Source organism: Aethalodelphis obliquidens, unplaced genomic scaffold (assembly GCF_003676395.1).
Source record: "Aethalodelphis obliquidens isolate GAN/ISIS:26980383/991018 unplaced genomic scaffold, ASM367639v1 scaffold32, whole genome shotgun sequence".
Classification (NCBI taxonomy): domain Eukaryota; kingdom Metazoa; phylum Chordata; class Mammalia; order Artiodactyla; family Delphinidae; genus Aethalodelphis; species Aethalodelphis obliquidens.
Window position 1 is genome coordinate 3,695,933 of NW_020837976.1, and position 16,431 is coordinate 3,712,363.

Consider the following 16,431-nt stretch of genomic DNA (forward strand, 5'->3'; position numbering starts at 1 on the left):
AAACTCACTGATCTTTTCAAAATAAGTACAAAGTGAAACATTTTTTGTTAACAAGGGGTGATACATACACATCGAAGTGATATGTACAATTTTTCAGTAGGACAATAGTTGACACCGATCGTAGCCAGATTCATGGTACAGAAATGGGGTTAGAGCTACACAAATCTACAAATATTAAATAAAAAACCATTCTGTAGAAATTAATGGTTAATAACTACTTATCCCAAAAGTGCTCTTTACAATGACAACAGGATTTATTCTCCACTGATAATTTGATAAAATATTGTACCCTATGAATACCAGCATGCACACATGGCACTGTGTCTATAAACTTGTGTGAAACCAGAGAACTCTAGTGTCTGTGACATCTCATTAATCTGGGACAATCTCTAGGACTAAATCATCAAGCAAATAAAAAAATACTAATGTTATTAGACGGTACAAAATGGCTATGTTCAACAAACCCTGGGTCTTAATAAAAGTCTTTGTGTAAATGTAACTAAATTGTATCAACAAGCAGGCAATATTACCATCCATTCTCAATAAAACCAACAAGAAGATCAAATGACTAGAAACTAAAATAGCATTGGGAGGCAGAGTCATAAAAGATGTATGCTGAAAAGAAGAACCCAGCATCACTTTCAATAGGCACTTCTGAAGAGTCTTTCTACATCGCCAGCTGAAGGGTTTATGTTCCCCTAAAACCATGGTATCTAACACCAAGTTTTGTGCTTAGTTCCTACAATTACAGATGATGTTCTTCTTGTAATGGACAAAGTACTTAAGCTAAATCCTTTCCTTGAGGTGATGGAGCAATATAAATATTCAATAGAGAGAAAAAGCAAAAACGAAGAGAACGCATACTTTTCTTTACAAAAGCAAATGCACTTGATAATAAAAAGGCAGCAACGTTCACTGTTAAAGGCCATCCTACCTGTGTTTTTTGATGCCATTGGAGAGAGCATCTCCACCACCACAGTCTTTTCCTTCGGACATTCTGTGCTTTCTACTCCTCAGGTGCTCTCCTTCCTCTTCAAAGCAGTGCGCAGTCACTGCTTCCAATCTACTCAGGGACCGTTCGGACTCGGAATCTGTGGCAGAGCAGGTTCACAGTCAGTGAACTGAACTTTGGTGTGAGGCTTCCGTAACAATGGATCTCTCCCTTAACGCATCAGGCTTTGAAACTTAAGCAGCCTACTTTGTCCTTCAACAATCCATCTGTTAACTCCTCCTCAGGGATTTCAGAGAACCTGCACCCAATAAGGCTAAAGTGGATTTAGGAAACAGATATAGGATTATATAAACTTACAACTGTTAGATTGTATACACTAAAAGAGACGTCCAGAGATTACCTAATTCTTTAAGAAATTATATTCAGTGGTTCATCCCCCTGAAAAAATTTCTACTTTTATCTTCCCTTTCAAAGCACCTTAAGCATAACTTTAAAAACACAATCCATTTTTTAAACTCATGTATAAAGAAAAAGCTACCGTGGCTGTACTTGGGCGAAGCATAAATTACATCTGATACTACAGACACCAAAGCAAAGGTAATTTTTAACTACTTTAAAAAACACTTCTTCTGGGATTATATTATTTAAATTCTCAAGAGCTGAAGTCTGAAGTGTGGCCATATAAAATCTAATTATCAGGCGGGTGTTTTTAGGATGGAAATGCCACATTCCCAACTGCCTATGCATTCAGCGTGGAGCCATCGGCCTGTTTGGGAATAAAAGGACAACTTATCTGCGTACAATACGCTACAGTTTTCAGGCACACTCACATCCTTCATCTCCTTTCAGCATCTCCAGGGTGCTTTGGTGATGGCGAGGAAGGACTACGGGGTTAAGAAGTATGCCCGCTTACTTGTTTAACGCTCTACATATTTCAGTTCACAGTAGCAGCCATCCAATCTCTAGAAAACTTTAAATGATGCCTATGCTTTTATTAAAATGTAAATTCCAGGTAACGTCTAACTTTCCGTAAGCAGATGACCATACAGGCAACCGTCCTCTGCTCTAGGGAAGCACTCACACCCATTCAGGTAACCTCCCTTAAATAAAAGTTTCAACCATCTGCTTAGTGTGTATTATAGCTAAGATGTTCAGGAAATAAAATTATTTAGTACTTCTTTTCCCCTGACTGCATTCTATAATTCAGCCAAAATCATGGGCTCTTATTTTTATCACATTAGGTTCACGAGTAACAACTGTTGGACAAGTACCACTGCAGGTTGGACAACACACCTTGAACTCTGGACTGTCTAAATGGTGTAAGTTACCTGCAGAAAAGACTCAATGCTACGGAAGTTATTTTTATCTTCTGTAAATATAACTTTATCAGAATTGAAAATATAGCTTTGTTGTGACATATACCATATAGCAAAGAAAGAGATATTTTAATAATAAGTTTAAAGCAATATTTATTTTTCATTGTCAATTTTGGCAGGCAGTGACAATATTTTATGAAAAACAACTGAAGACTTGGGAGATTGGGATTGACATACATACACTAATATGTATAAAATGGATAACTAATAAGAACCTGCTGTATAAAAAAATAAATTCCAAAATTCCAAAAAAAAACCCAAAAGTGAAGACAACCTGCAAAGCCAGTAACAGGGGACTGTCATCCATTAGATGAAATACACAGCTGCTAAAATCACAATTACAAAAGCAACTTAATAAAATAGAAAAATACTTTTAACAGAGTGATAAGTCAAAATAATCAGGATACCATTTTACAACTCTAAAATATAAGCAAAAAAAATTAATTTTATTCTGCCTTAAAGAAAGATCTGGTTCAGGTAAACAGATATCTGTCCAAATGAGAGCAGTGAAACGACAGAAGTTTGTCTGGGGCACGGTGAGGCAAAGAGGGGAAGAGTCCATTTGCTGGGGTAGGCAAAGGGGTATCAGGAAAGGATATAGGAGAGGTGGTATTACCTGAAAACTGGCTTTGTCTCTCTTGGTGGGTGTCAAGCAAAAAGACACAACCAAGCCAAAGAGTGGGAGAAAGAAGGATTTATTACTTGCAGGAAATAAGGAGAACACGGGGGATCTTTCCCAAGGCAGTGTCTCCCCAACAGCAAAACTGGGGAAGTTTTACACTAAGGGTGCATGCATATTCATGAATGGGCCTGGGCAGTATATGCATATTCATGAAGGGGTTTTGAGCAGAGGAGAATTCAAAAGAGAATTGAGGCAAAGGTTGACAGAGTCCAAGCTTTAGCTGATTGAAGTCATGAGGGTCAGAAAAGGTCAAAGGTTGATCTGGTGGTTGGTTGCAGGCTCAAGAGGAGAGCCGTTTGAATTCTGTAAAAACAGCTCAAGAAAGTGTTTCAGGCTAATCTTTACCACTGAAAACAGATCTGGGAGTCTTTACAACTGATTTATTATCTTTGCTACTGCAACTTCTCTTGCCTGGTAACAGTCCTGTTTGTTCCTGCATTATTTTGTTCCCTCAAGATCATTAATTACTGAGACCTGTTCAAGGGCAAGCACTGTGGCCAGGCTTAGATCACAAAATGGTTTAGGCTAAAAATGGCTTCTCTTATGTCAAGAAAGCCATGCCTGGTTCGTTTTCTTTGGGGACCCCCTACCTTATCTGCTTACAGTGGAACAACAGGTAAATCTCAAAACAATGAGAATGGTGCTCAGGTGGAGGTGAGGGAAGAGTTGTTCAGAGGAAGCGGCATGAGCACAACCTGAACCAAAGAGGGTGACAGTGGTCTTGGGGGGAAGATCGGGTGGTTTTTTCACTTTCACATTTTTAAGTTTGTTTCATATGAAAAAATTAAGAATTTAAAGAGCCAAACAAAATAACCCTGTCTGCATTGGTTAGTATTAATCAAGATGCATTATTACTTTATAATTTAGATGTCATGAAAACCAAAATGCACTGAAGCAAAAAACCTCAAGCACTCAAGCATTTATTAAACATCACTCTGCACAGGATACTGTGTTTGCTATTTAAGGGATACAAATCATAAGACAGGGACTAATCCATTTCCAAAGAAAATTCTTAACAAAAAGCAGATATACAATAAACACCAAACAAGAGGTAAGACAGTAAGAACTTCTATGAAGCAAAGACTTTACTCAGAACAAGATTTAAACTTACTGAACACAAGCTGAAGACCTACTACCTTCATCCAATCATAGGAGCGCTGTGCTTACCCCTAGAATCACGCTATCAGGTGGCAGTACAGACCCTTATCATTTCCCTCCCCTCCCCTCCACCCCAAGGGTAGCAACTTGACTTCCTCTCTGCCCCCTCTCCTAGTCTCTCTCACCCTGTTCATCCACCTCTCCCCTTCCCCCAACCCTTATTTCTCTCTACCTTGCTCCCAACCTCCTTCCCCCTCTAATATAATCAGGCTATGCCCACCCTTCCCCTGAAGGGCTCTAGGGAAGATCACCAATTACTGCCATACTGCAGTTAGTCCAATGATCATTTTTTAATTCTTATCATGACTCGTCCACCACATCTTATACTGCTTACTTCATTCTTCCCCTCCTTTATTTGGTGCAAGGCATGGTGGGTGATTCAAAGAACAGTGAGATGTGGTCCCTGTCCATGGTCGAGCAGAGGTAGAACTGTTTTGTGAAAACATGAGTTCAGTGAATTACTCCTGGTGCAGTAGCGTAAGTCTGGACGGGGGCAGCGGGCCACACAGGAGGGAACAGCCAGTTTCACACAGTGAAGGACTGGGTATCCAGAGATGATTGTGACTGACGGCTAAGCTAAGTTGACAAGCAGTAAGACTGGGGGTGGAGGAGGGAGTTACAATAGAGGAGCTGTTCCAGGCATAAGGGAGCGGCATGATGCAAGGCAGGGAGGAAAGAAGGAGCATTCAGTAAGGTGGGAGGAGAAGACGCGAGAAAGGAGTGGTGACAGGGCGGCTGGGGGGAAATGAAGCTATGAATCAGTCATGCAGCTGACTACTCAGGATGAATAAAGATCAACGGCAGGCAGTGGGAAAAGAGGGTATAAAATGAAGCGGGAATGAGGTAGTATCCCATTCCATGCCGTAAAGTTCTTTCACCCGCTAGAGGCAAATTGTCAGCTCATCTCTGAGCATTCTAGTTTCAGAGGCAAAGAAGGAAACACGATCAGTGACATGATTTACAGTGTCCTCGAGATAAAAACTAACTTGTTGATTAAGAACAAAAGCTCAGTTACTTCTAGTACTATGTATACAGTGAGACATAGCTTGGACTTACTCTGTGGGCAATAAGGAGCCATCCTTAACTTCTATGCCTCCAATGCATGAGTCACGCCAATACGCCTCCAGCAGAGGATCATTTCATTTGGAGACCCACGGGTCCAGATATATTTAAATTCTAACGTGTTTACCTAAGTAGCAAAGCACAGTCCCTGTGGAGGCTTACTGATTAAGGTGAAGCCTGACCATATGAGTAATTTTTTTTTGAATTTTTGAATTTTATTTTTTATACAGCAGGTTCTTATTAGTCATCTATTTTATACATATTAATGAATACATGTCAATCCCAATCTCCCAACTCATCCCACCACCGCCCCCCGCCACTTTCCCCCCTTGGTGTCTGTACATCTGTGTCTCTACATCTGTGTCTCTATTTCTCCACATCCGTGTCTCTATTTCTGCCCTGCAAACCAGTTCATCTATACCATTTTTTCTAGGTTCCCCATATATGCATTAATTTACGATATCTCTTTTTCTCTTTCTGACTTACTTCACTCTGTATGACAGTCTCCAGATCCATCCACATCTCTCCAAATGGCCCAATTTAATTCCTTTTTATGGCTGAGTAATATTCCATTTTGTATAAATGTAACGCATCTTCTTTACCCATTTGTCTGTCGATGGAAATTTAGGTTGCTTCCATGACCTGGCAATTGTAAATAGTGCTGCAGTGAACAATGGGGTGCATGTTTTCTCTGGGTATATTCCCATGAGCAGGATTGCTGGGTCATATGGTAATTCTATTTTTAGTTTTTTAAGGAACCTCCATACTGTTCTCCATAGTGGCTGTATCAATTTACATTCCCACCAAGAGCGCAAGAGGGTTCCCTTTCCTAAACACCCTCTCCAGCATTTGTTGTTTGCAGATTTTCTGATGATGCCCATTCTAACTGGTGTGAGGTGATACCTCATTGTAGTTTTGATTTGCATTTTCTCTAATACTTAGTGATGCTGAACAGCTTTTCATGTGTTTCTTGGCCATCTGTATGTCTTCTTTGGAGAAATGTCTATTTAGGTCTTCTGCCCATTTTTGGATTGGGTTGTTTTTTAATATTGAGCTGCATGGGCTGTTTATATATTTTGGAGATTAATCCTTTGTCTGTTGATTTGTTTGCAAATATTTTCTCCCATTCTGAGGGTTGTCTTATCATCTTGTTTGTAGTTTCCTTTGCTTTGCAAAAGCTTTTAAGTTTCATTAGGTCCCATTTGTTTTTATTTCCATTACTCTACAAGGTGGATCAAAAAAGATCTTGCTGTGATTTATGTAAAGGAGTGTTCTTATGTTTTCCTCTAAGAGTTTTATAGCATCCAGCCTTACATTTAGGTCTATAATCTATTTTGAGTTTATTTTTGTGTTTGGTATTAGGGAGTGTTCTAACTTCATTCTTTTAAACGTAGCTGTCCAGTTTTCCCAGCACCACTTATTGAAGAGACTGTCTTTTCTCCATTGTATATCCTTGCCTCCTTTGTCATAGATAAGTTGACCGCAGGTGCGTGGGTTTATCTCTGGGCTTTCTATCCTGTTTCATTGATCTATATTTCTGTTTCTGTGCCAGTACCATATTATCTTGATTACTGTAGCTTTGTAGTATAGTCTGAAGTCAGGGAGTCTGATTCCTCCAGTTCTGTTTTTTTCACCCAAGACTGCTTTGGTTATTCGGGGTCTTCTGTGTCTCCACACAAATTTTAAGATTTTTTGTTCTACTTCTGTAAAAAATGCCATTGGTAATTTGATAGGGATTGCATTGAATCTGTAGATTGCTTTGGGTAGTATAGTCATTTTCACAATATTGATTCATCCCATCCAAGACCATGGTATATCTCTCCATCTGTTTGTGTCATCTTTGATTTCTTTCATCAGTGTCTTATAGTTTTCTGAGTACAGAACTTTTACCTCCTTAGATAGGTTTATTCCTAGGTATTTTATTCTTTTTGTTGCAACGGTGAATGGGATTGTTTCCTTAATTTCTCTTTCTGACCTTTCGTTGTTAGTGTACAGGAATATAAGAGGTTTCTGTGCATTAATTTTGTATCCTGCAACTTTACTAAATTTATTGATTAGCTCTAATAGTATTCTGATGGCATCTTCAGGATTCTCTATGTATAGTATCATGTCATCTGCAAACAGTGACAGTTTTACTTCTTGTCCAATTTGGATTCCTTTTATTTCTTTTTCTTCTCTGATTGCCATGGCTAGGACTTCCAAAATTATGTTGAATAATAGTGGCGAGAGTGGACATCCTTGTCTTGTTCGTGATCTTAGAGGAAATGCTTTCAATTTTTCATCATTGAGAATGATGTTTGCTGTGGGTTTGTCATATATGGCCTTTATTATGTTGAGGTAGGTTCCCTCTCCGTCCACTTTCTGGAGAGTTTTTGTCATAAATGGATGGTGAATTTGGTCAAAAGCGTTTCCTGCATCTACTGAGATGATCATAACGGTTTCTATTCTTCAATTTATTAATATGGTGTATCACATTGATTGATTTGCATATACTGAAGAATCCTTGCATCCCTGGGATAAATCCCACTTGACCATGGTGTATGATCCTTTTAATGTGTTGTTGGATCCTGTTTGCTAGTATTTTGTTGCATCTACATTCATCACTGATACTGGTCTGTAATTTTCTTTTTTTTGTAGTATCTCTGTCTGGTTTTGGTATCAGGGTAATGGTGGCCTCATAGAATGGGTTTGGGAGTGTTCCTTCCTCTGCAGTTATTTGGAAGAGTTTCAGAAGGATGGGTGTTAGCTCTTCTCTAAATGTTCGATAGAATTCACCTGTGAAGCCATCTGGTCCTGGACTTTTGTTTGTTGGAAGATTTTTAACCACAGTTTCAATTTCATTACCTGGGGTTGGTCTGTTCATATTTTCTATTTCTTCCTGGTTCAGTCTTGGAAGTTTATACCTTTCTAAGAATTTGTCCATGTCTTCCAGGTTGTCCATTTTATTGGCACAGAGTTGCCTGTAGTAGTCTCTTATGATGCTTTGTATTTCTGCAGTGTCCGTTGTAACTTCTCCTTTTTCATTTCTAATTTTACTGATTTGAGTCCTCTCCCTCTTTTTCTTGATGAGTCTCGCTAAAAGTTCATCAATTCTGTTTATCTTCTCAAAGAACCAGTTTTTAGTTTTATTGATCTTCGCTATTGTTTTCTTTGTTTCTATTTCATCTATTTCTGTTCTGGTCTTTATGATTTCTTTCCTTCTACTAACTTAGGGTTTTGTTTGTTCTTCTTTCCCTAGTTCCTTTAGGTGTAAGGTTAGACTGTTTATTTGAGATTTTTCTTGTTTCTTGAGGTAGGACTGTATTGCTATAAACTTCCCTCTTAGAACTGCTTTTGCTGCATCCCATAGGTTTTGGATCGTGTTTTTGTTGTCATTTGTCTCTAGGTATTTTTTGATTTCCTCTTTGATTTCTTCAGTGATTTCTTGGTTATTTAGTAGCATACTGTTTAGCTTCCATGTGTTTGTGTTTTTTACGTTTTTTTCCTTGTAATGGATTTCTAATCTCATAGCGTTGTTGTTGGAAAAGATGCTTGATATGATTTCAATTTTCTTATATTTACTGAGGCTTGATTTGTGGCCCAAGATGTGATCTATCCTGGAGAACGTTCCGTGTGCACTTTAGAAGAAAGTGTAATCTGCTGTTTTTGGATGGAATGTCCTATAAATATCAATTAAATGTATCTGGTCTGTTGTGTCATTTAAAGCTTGTGCTTCCTTATTAATTTTCTGTCTGGATGATGTGCCCATTGGTTTAAGTGAGGTGTTAAAGTCCCCCACTATTATTGTGTTACTGTTGATTTCCTCTTTTAGAGCTGTTAGCAGTTGTCTTATGTATTGAGGTGCTCCTATGTTGGGTGCATATATAGTTGTTATATTTTCTTCTTGGATTGATCCCTTGATCATTATGTAGTGTCCTTCCTTGTGTCTTATAACATTCTTTATTTTAAAGTCTATTTTATCTGATATGAGTATTGCTACTCCAGCTTTCTTTTGATTTCTATTTGCATGGAATATCTTTTTCCATCCCCTCACTTTCAGTCTGTATGTGCCCCTGAAGTGGGTCTCCTGCAGACAGCATATATACGGGTCTTGTTTTTGTATCCATTCAGCGAGCCTGTGTCTTTTGGTTGGACATTTAATCCATTCACGTTTAAGATAATTATCAATATGTATGTTCCTATGACCATTTTCTTAATTGTTTTGCGTTTGTTTTTATAGCTCCTTTTCTTCTCTTGTGTTTCCCACTTAGAGAAGTTACTTTAGCATTAGTTGTAGAGCTGGTTTGGTGGTGCTGAATTCTCTTAGCTTTTGCTTGTCTGTAAAGCTTTTGATTTCTCCATCGAATCTGAATGAGATCCTTGCCAGGTAGAGTAATCTTGGTTGTAGGTTCTTCCCTTTCATCACTTTAAATATATCATGCCACTCCCTTCTGGCTTGTAGAGTTTCTGCTGAGAAATCAGCTGCTAACCTTATGGGAGTTCCATTGTATGTTATCTGTTGTTTTTCCCTTGTTGCTTTCAATAATTTTTCTTTGTCTTTAATTTTTGTCAGTTTGATTACTATGTGTCCCAGCATGTTTCTCCTTGGGTTTATCCTGCCTGGGACACTCTGCACGTCCTGGACTTGGGTGGCTATTTCCTTTCCCATGTTAGGGAAGTTTTCGACTATAATCTCTTCAGATATTTTCTCAGGTCCTTTCTCTCTCTCTTCTCCTTCTGGGACCCCTATAATGTGAATGTTGTTGCGTTTAATGTTGTCCCAGAGGTCTCTTAGGCCATCTTCATTTCTTTTCATTCTTTTTTCTTTATTCTGTTCTGCGGCAGTGAATTCCACCATTCTGTCTTCCAGGTCACTTATCCGTTCTTCTGCCTCAGTTTTTCTATTGATTCCTTCTAGTGTATTTTTCATTTCAGTTATTGTATTGTTCATCTATTTGTTCTTTACTTCTTCTAGGTGTTCATTCTTTAATTCTTCTAGGTCTTTGTTAAACAATTCTTGCATCTTCTCAATCTTTTCCTCCATTGTTTTTCCGAGGTCCTGGATCATCTTCGCTATCACTATTCTGAATTCTTTTTCTGGAAGGTTGCCTATCTCCACTTCATTTAGTTGTTTCTCTGGGGTTTTATCTTGTTCCTTCATGTGGTACAAAGTCCTCTGCCTTTTCATTTTGTCTATCTTTCTGTGAATGTGGTTTTGCTTCCACAGGCTGCAGAACTGTAGTTCTTCTTGCTTGTCCTGTCTGCCCTCTGGTGGATGAGGCTATCTTAGAGGCTTGTGCAAGCTTCCTGATGGGAGGGACTGGTGGAGGGTAGAGCTGGGTGTTGCTCTGGTGGGTAGAGCTCAGTAAAACTTTAATCTGCTGATGAGTGGGGCTGGGTTCCCTCCCTGTTGGTTGTTTGGCCTGAGGCAACCCAGCAATGGAGCATACCTGGCTCATAAGAGTAATTTTCAAGTGATAGATCTTAGTGCTGCTGAGGTGATAATGCAATCTTAAAACAGGTTTTTCAATTTTGCCTGCACATACGAATATCAAATAGGCCAGAACTTATCTACCATTCAGTGTTTCTGGGCAATACATTAATGCCTCAGTGGAAAGCATAAAGTATTGGAAAGAGTGTGCTTAACACCTTATATATGGTGGTTATAATAGTAAGGGTACTGTACATGCTTTAAAAACAAACAAATGGGGGGGGAAGTTACTGTTTAATGGGTACAGTTTTATTTGGGGATGATGGAAAAGTTCTGGCAATGGACAGCAGTGCTGGTTGGACAAAAATGTACTTAATGACACTGAACTGCATGCTTAAAAATGGTTAAAATGGTATATGTGTTATGTTTATTTTACCAGAATAAAACCAAAACCAAGTAAAACCCAAAACAAAAAAGCAAACAAAAACCTGTCAAGCCAACGCCAAAGACCTATCATGCTGGATGCATGGTCTATATTCTGGTCCTGTCATCTCTCACCTCAATGCCAGTGATGAAAGAAAGCCACACAGACATGGAGAAAAATTGGTGGATTTTTATACAGATGTATTTTTGAATACAGCAGCAGAAATGTTAACAGTATCCACACCTAGATTTCAGACAAAATTAGCCTTTCATTTTCCCTTTTATTTATCACTGCATTTTCCCCTTACGCACATCTGTGTTTCTATACTAAGTAGAGACACACAAAATTTTCAGGATGCTTCAATCCATCCCTGAAAAACAGGGTAAGGGATTTATAAAATAGCCTTACATTATTCACTGAATTTTAAATGGGCAGTTAGGAAAATCTGTATAGCCCTATGTAATGACTATACCTGGAAATGGAATACTTAGTTTGTACTTACTCGTGGGTTTATTTATTCCCATCTATTTCCAAAAAGGATTCAGGTGGTTTAATTACTAATTATATTTTATATAAAAAGTGTCATAACATCACTCTGAAAAACAGGCTGTATTTTACAAGATAAATGCTCTAGGCTATGTACAAGCATTTAAGGTAGACAGAATCTTTGCCTGATTAAAACAGTGGAAAGTTTGTTCACAGATCTCTGGTGGCCCAGAAACTTAAAAGCTCTGACCACATTGGGATTTAAAATAATTTCGAACACATTTCAGATTGAACACTATCCCCTTTCAACCAAACAGCTTGGAAGCCAATGGCTGTGACTGGGTTAGCATGGCTTTAAAACTTTACTCATCAAGTTGTATGAGTTAAATGTGTACAGCTTTTTGTATGTCAATCATACCTCAAATAAAGTGGTGTAAAAAAAACTTCAGCATTAAGAGGATCGTTACCTTTATCCTACTTTTTTGAGCTTCTCCTATTAAAAGGCTGAAAGAGGTCATAAAATTAATGATATAAACGTGCCAACAATTCTTACGTTATGCTGATAAGTATTTTAACATGACCTCTGAAAACTAACTTGAGAACAAATAGTACAAAGGAGCAAGATGTGGAAGAACTGTGGATAATGTCCAAATAGCCCCTCCCCGTTACTTAAGGTAACAGGAAATAGTCAGAAGGCACACACGCCAAATTAATACCTCCATTGTTTATGCTTTCCCAAGAACTAGGCATCTTCTAAGAATGTCCAAAGTAACCCCAAAGTAACCCAAGCTTAAAATATCAGCGCCAAATGTTTATTTAGCTTTAATGTACAATCCTGTAAACTCAAAAATAACGTAGTAAATACGAAGCACACAAGGAAAATCAATGAAACCTACCACATTTAAAATAAACTGTAAACAGAAAATCCGGGTGAGTCCAGAAGGGGCTGCCAAGAGATTGCTACAATAACCTACTGAGGAAGTGACAAAAGCTTGAAACAGAATGGTGGCAGCAAGCAACAAGAGTCAGAGACATTCTAGACATACCCTCCCTGAACGAGGTGCAAGGTCACAATCGGCCAAATGGTACAGTGTTGATTACGACAGTTTCTTAAAAGTACTGGCTTTTCCCCAAGCAACTAAATCTACTACGGTTTTCCCCAACTTGCAAAATCTGCACATGTAACTGCGGATGAAGAATTATTCAAAACATTTGTGTGTGGGCTACTGAAAGACTTATGTGTATCTATTTTGGGTGACTAAATCCAGACCTTCCCAATTTGTCCTGCTGACATCTTTAAAATCATTTTCAAGGTCACCTATGCATTCACTCTACAAAGAACATATTCTAGAACTAAAGACCAGTCATAGAATAATCCACAGTTATAAAAGAAAGTTCTTTCATGTGACTTCAGTTTAATAAATCAACACTTACCAATACCTACCATGTACCTGGCAAAGAAAGGGCTCGTTGCTGAAACAGTTTAGAAAGATTAATGAGATATGGGTGGGGCCCTCCAAATATTCAAAGTGCAATCTAGTGGAAGACATGCAAGTAAACATATGTTTATACAAAGTGTGGGAATACTTGAAGAAGTCACTCTCAGAGGAAGCAGGATAAGTTTCCAGGCAAACTTCCCAGGCAGAGATGACATCTGAGCTGTAATGATGACTAAGAATTTAAGGCAGGAAAAGAGAGTATCAGGTGTAAGGGGAAGAGCAACAGTCCCACGCCTGAAAGAACAAGGTGTGTGTCTAAGAATATCTGGCATAGCTAGAGAGGCGAGTAGCCAGAGGGAAAAGATGTGGTCGTCAGAGATGAAGCTTAAACGTGGGTCAGATCACAGAGTTTACACTGAATCTGTAGTAATGGAGAGTCTTTGGATGTTTTGCCAGGGAGTGATAAGATCCATTTTACACTTTACAGATAACTCTCACACATCACTGTCCCATGGCCACTGTAACAATTAGCATAACTTGATGGCTTAAAACAACAAAATTGTAGTCTTTCATAACTCTGGAGGCCAGAACTCCAAAATCAGTTTCAATGAACGAAAACCAAAGCGTTTGCAGGACCACCATCCCTCTGAAGGCTCTAACGAAAGTCCATTCCTTGCCTCTTGCCTCTGGTGGCTTCCAGCTTTCCTGGGCTTGTGGCCACATCACTCTAATCTCTGCCTCCATCCTCACATTGCCTTCTCCTCTGTGGGTCTAATCTCCCTCTACCTTTCTCTTATAAGGATACTTGTGACAGCACTTAGGTCCCACCCAGATAATCCATGATTATCTCACCTCAAATTCCTTAACTTAATTCCATTTGCAAAGATCTTTTTTTCCAAAAAAAAGGTTACAGGTTACTGGGATGAGCAGGTGAACGTATCCTTGGGGGACCATTTTTCTGCCCACCACACCTGACAATATGCGATGTGGAAGATGGGCTGGCAGGGATAATGACCAGAAGCGGGAAGACAAAGTCTGTGGGCTCAAAAGCTGAACTAAGGCCCCGACAGTGAATACTGGGGCAGAAAACAGGAAGAAAAAAGAAGACAACTAGATACTTGGATATGGGGAGGGTGTGAGGAAAGGGGGTAAGAGATGACTTTCACATCTGTAGTTTGCATGGTGGGTAGATGATGATGCCATTAGCCAAGACAGGGCATATACAAGGGGGCAGATCAGGATGACAAGTCCAGTTTCCACTATACGGAGTTTGAGATGCTTTGGGCCAAAGTGAGAATTTTCAGTAAATAGGTGGAAATCCTCAGCACATCATTATCTGCCACAACCAACTGGTCTTCAAGTTCAGTCAACGTAGCCTTTAAAATGTATCCCCAAATTTTATTCACTCAAATATCTGAACTCCTAACAGGTGCCAAAGTCTATGCAAGTTGCTAGGGATGCAAAGTTCCTTAAGGGATTTACAGTCTGGTTGAGTGGCAGGGCTGACAAAAAAACATAAGCATACAAAACTTCAACTACAGGAAATGCTATGGGACTATGATGCATGGGGAGCCTACAGCAGGGATTTCATCAAGTCAAGAAAGTCAACCAGGCTTCCTTGAGGGACAAAGGTCAGGATATGTATTCATTAAAGCAATAAAGGGAGGAACTGAAACTTTCCATTCTCACTTAAGTTGCTTTTATGGAAATTCCTGTCACCTCTCATCTAGGACACTAGGACCTCAAATCAATCTTTACTCCTAAAATACTCATATGCTAATAGAATGTAAACTCCTAAGTAGGGACCATGTCTTATTTTCTTTGAATTTCCAATTCTTAATATAATGCAAGAATATTCTAAAAATTCCACAATGTTTACTAAAAAAAAAACTTTATAAAATATTCAATACTAATCTGACATCACTCTGTATACTTAATCACGTCTGTCGGCTGCCCACCACTTAACAGGCTAAAATGAAAAATCTTCAGCAGAATCTTATCACAAGACTCATTACAAGCTGGTCCTAAATTACTTTCTTGGCTTCATCCCATCACTATTTCTCAGCATCCAATACGCTCACCCCTGCCTCAGCCATAGTGCATTTTCATGATGTCTTTGAAAACTATTTTTCTCTACCTTTGCATGTGTTTTCTTGTTCCACAAAGCATATCTGACCACCATCTTATCCGTCTGGAGAACTCCTTCCTGACTCTTCACAACACCCCTCAAGCATCACTTATTCTGTGATGCTCTCCCCAACTTTCCCAAGCAGTTAGCTGCCTCTCCTCTGAATTTCTGTAACACTCCTTACGTATGAGTTGGTGACGCTAATTCATTTACTTGTTCAATAAATATGTATTGAGCGCCTCCTTCTCCGTCTGTCTAGCACTAGTGTAGGGGCTGGGATGCATCCATGCACTAAGCAAAATGCCTCTCTCACTGAGGAGCTTATATTCTACTTGTAGAAGATCTACAAATGAATGAACATTATGTGTGAAAGATGCTGTATTTTTTTGTTGTTGTTTTTTGGGTTTTTTAAAGGCAAGAGAAAAAGGATAGAAAATGATACAGTGAAGGTCTTTCTGAGCAGAAAAAGGAAGGAAGTGGGGGAGTAAGCACTGTAGACATTTGGGATTAGAGAGCTCCAGGCAGAAGGAAAGTGAAGGCCTAGAAGAGAACATGCTTGGCAAGTCCAGGAACTTGCATTGAGGCCAGTGATGGAAGGAAGTGAGTGAGGAGGACAGAGCAGATCTCAGAAGGTGGCAGATGGCCAGAACAAGGCCTTCTGGCTTTTATTCCATCCAGGAAGCAAAGCCATTGGAGGGTTCCATGCAGGGAACTGACATGAACAGATTCACGTTTGGAAACGATCACTCTGAATGCTGTTATTTAAAATATTGCTGGAGACGCGGGTGCAAGCAGAGGGACCAGTCAGAAAGCCCCTGTCAGAAACCAGGTGAGAGATGATGGGGGCCAGGGTGGTGGGAGTGGAATGATGAGAAGTGGTCAGACTCTGCTATATGTTGTAGGTAGAGCTGACGGAATTTGTTGATGGACTGAATGTGAATGTTGATGCACTGAAAGACAGATCCTCCATCTACCAAAGTATGGACCACAGGAGGGGCAGGCTTGTGAGCAGAAATCAAGAATTCTCTTCTGGACATTCTAAGACACCCTGGAGATCTCATTAGATATTTAAGTGAATGTGCCAAGTAGACAGTTAGACAGGAGTCTGAAATTCAGGGGGCAAGACTGACTGAGTCTAGAGACGTAAAGTTTTGGACTTAGCGAAATTTGGACAATATTCACAGGCATGGGACCAGATGAGCTCGTGCAAGGCAAGCTGCTCAAGCTTTAATGTCCATATGAAGCCCCTACGGATTTGAAAAAATGCAAATTCTTATTCACTAGGTCTGAGTTGGGGCCTGCGGCTCTGCAGTT

The 16,431-nt window shown here is 39.4% G+C and overlaps 1 protein-coding gene across 1 annotated transcript in view; it reads right to left on the bottom strand.

Moving 5' to 3' along the window:
- OSBPL1A (oxysterol binding protein like 1A) overlaps positions 1 to 16,431 on the bottom strand; it is a 210,704-nt gene that overhangs the window by 67,297 nt on the left and 126,976 nt on the right. Inside the window, exon 18 of the mRNA XM_027127621.1 lies at positions 935 to 1,091. Coding sequence (XP_026983422.1) covers positions 935 to 1,091 — 157 coding nt within the window. The remainder of the gene's footprint in view (positions 1 to 934; positions 1,092 to 16,431) is intronic.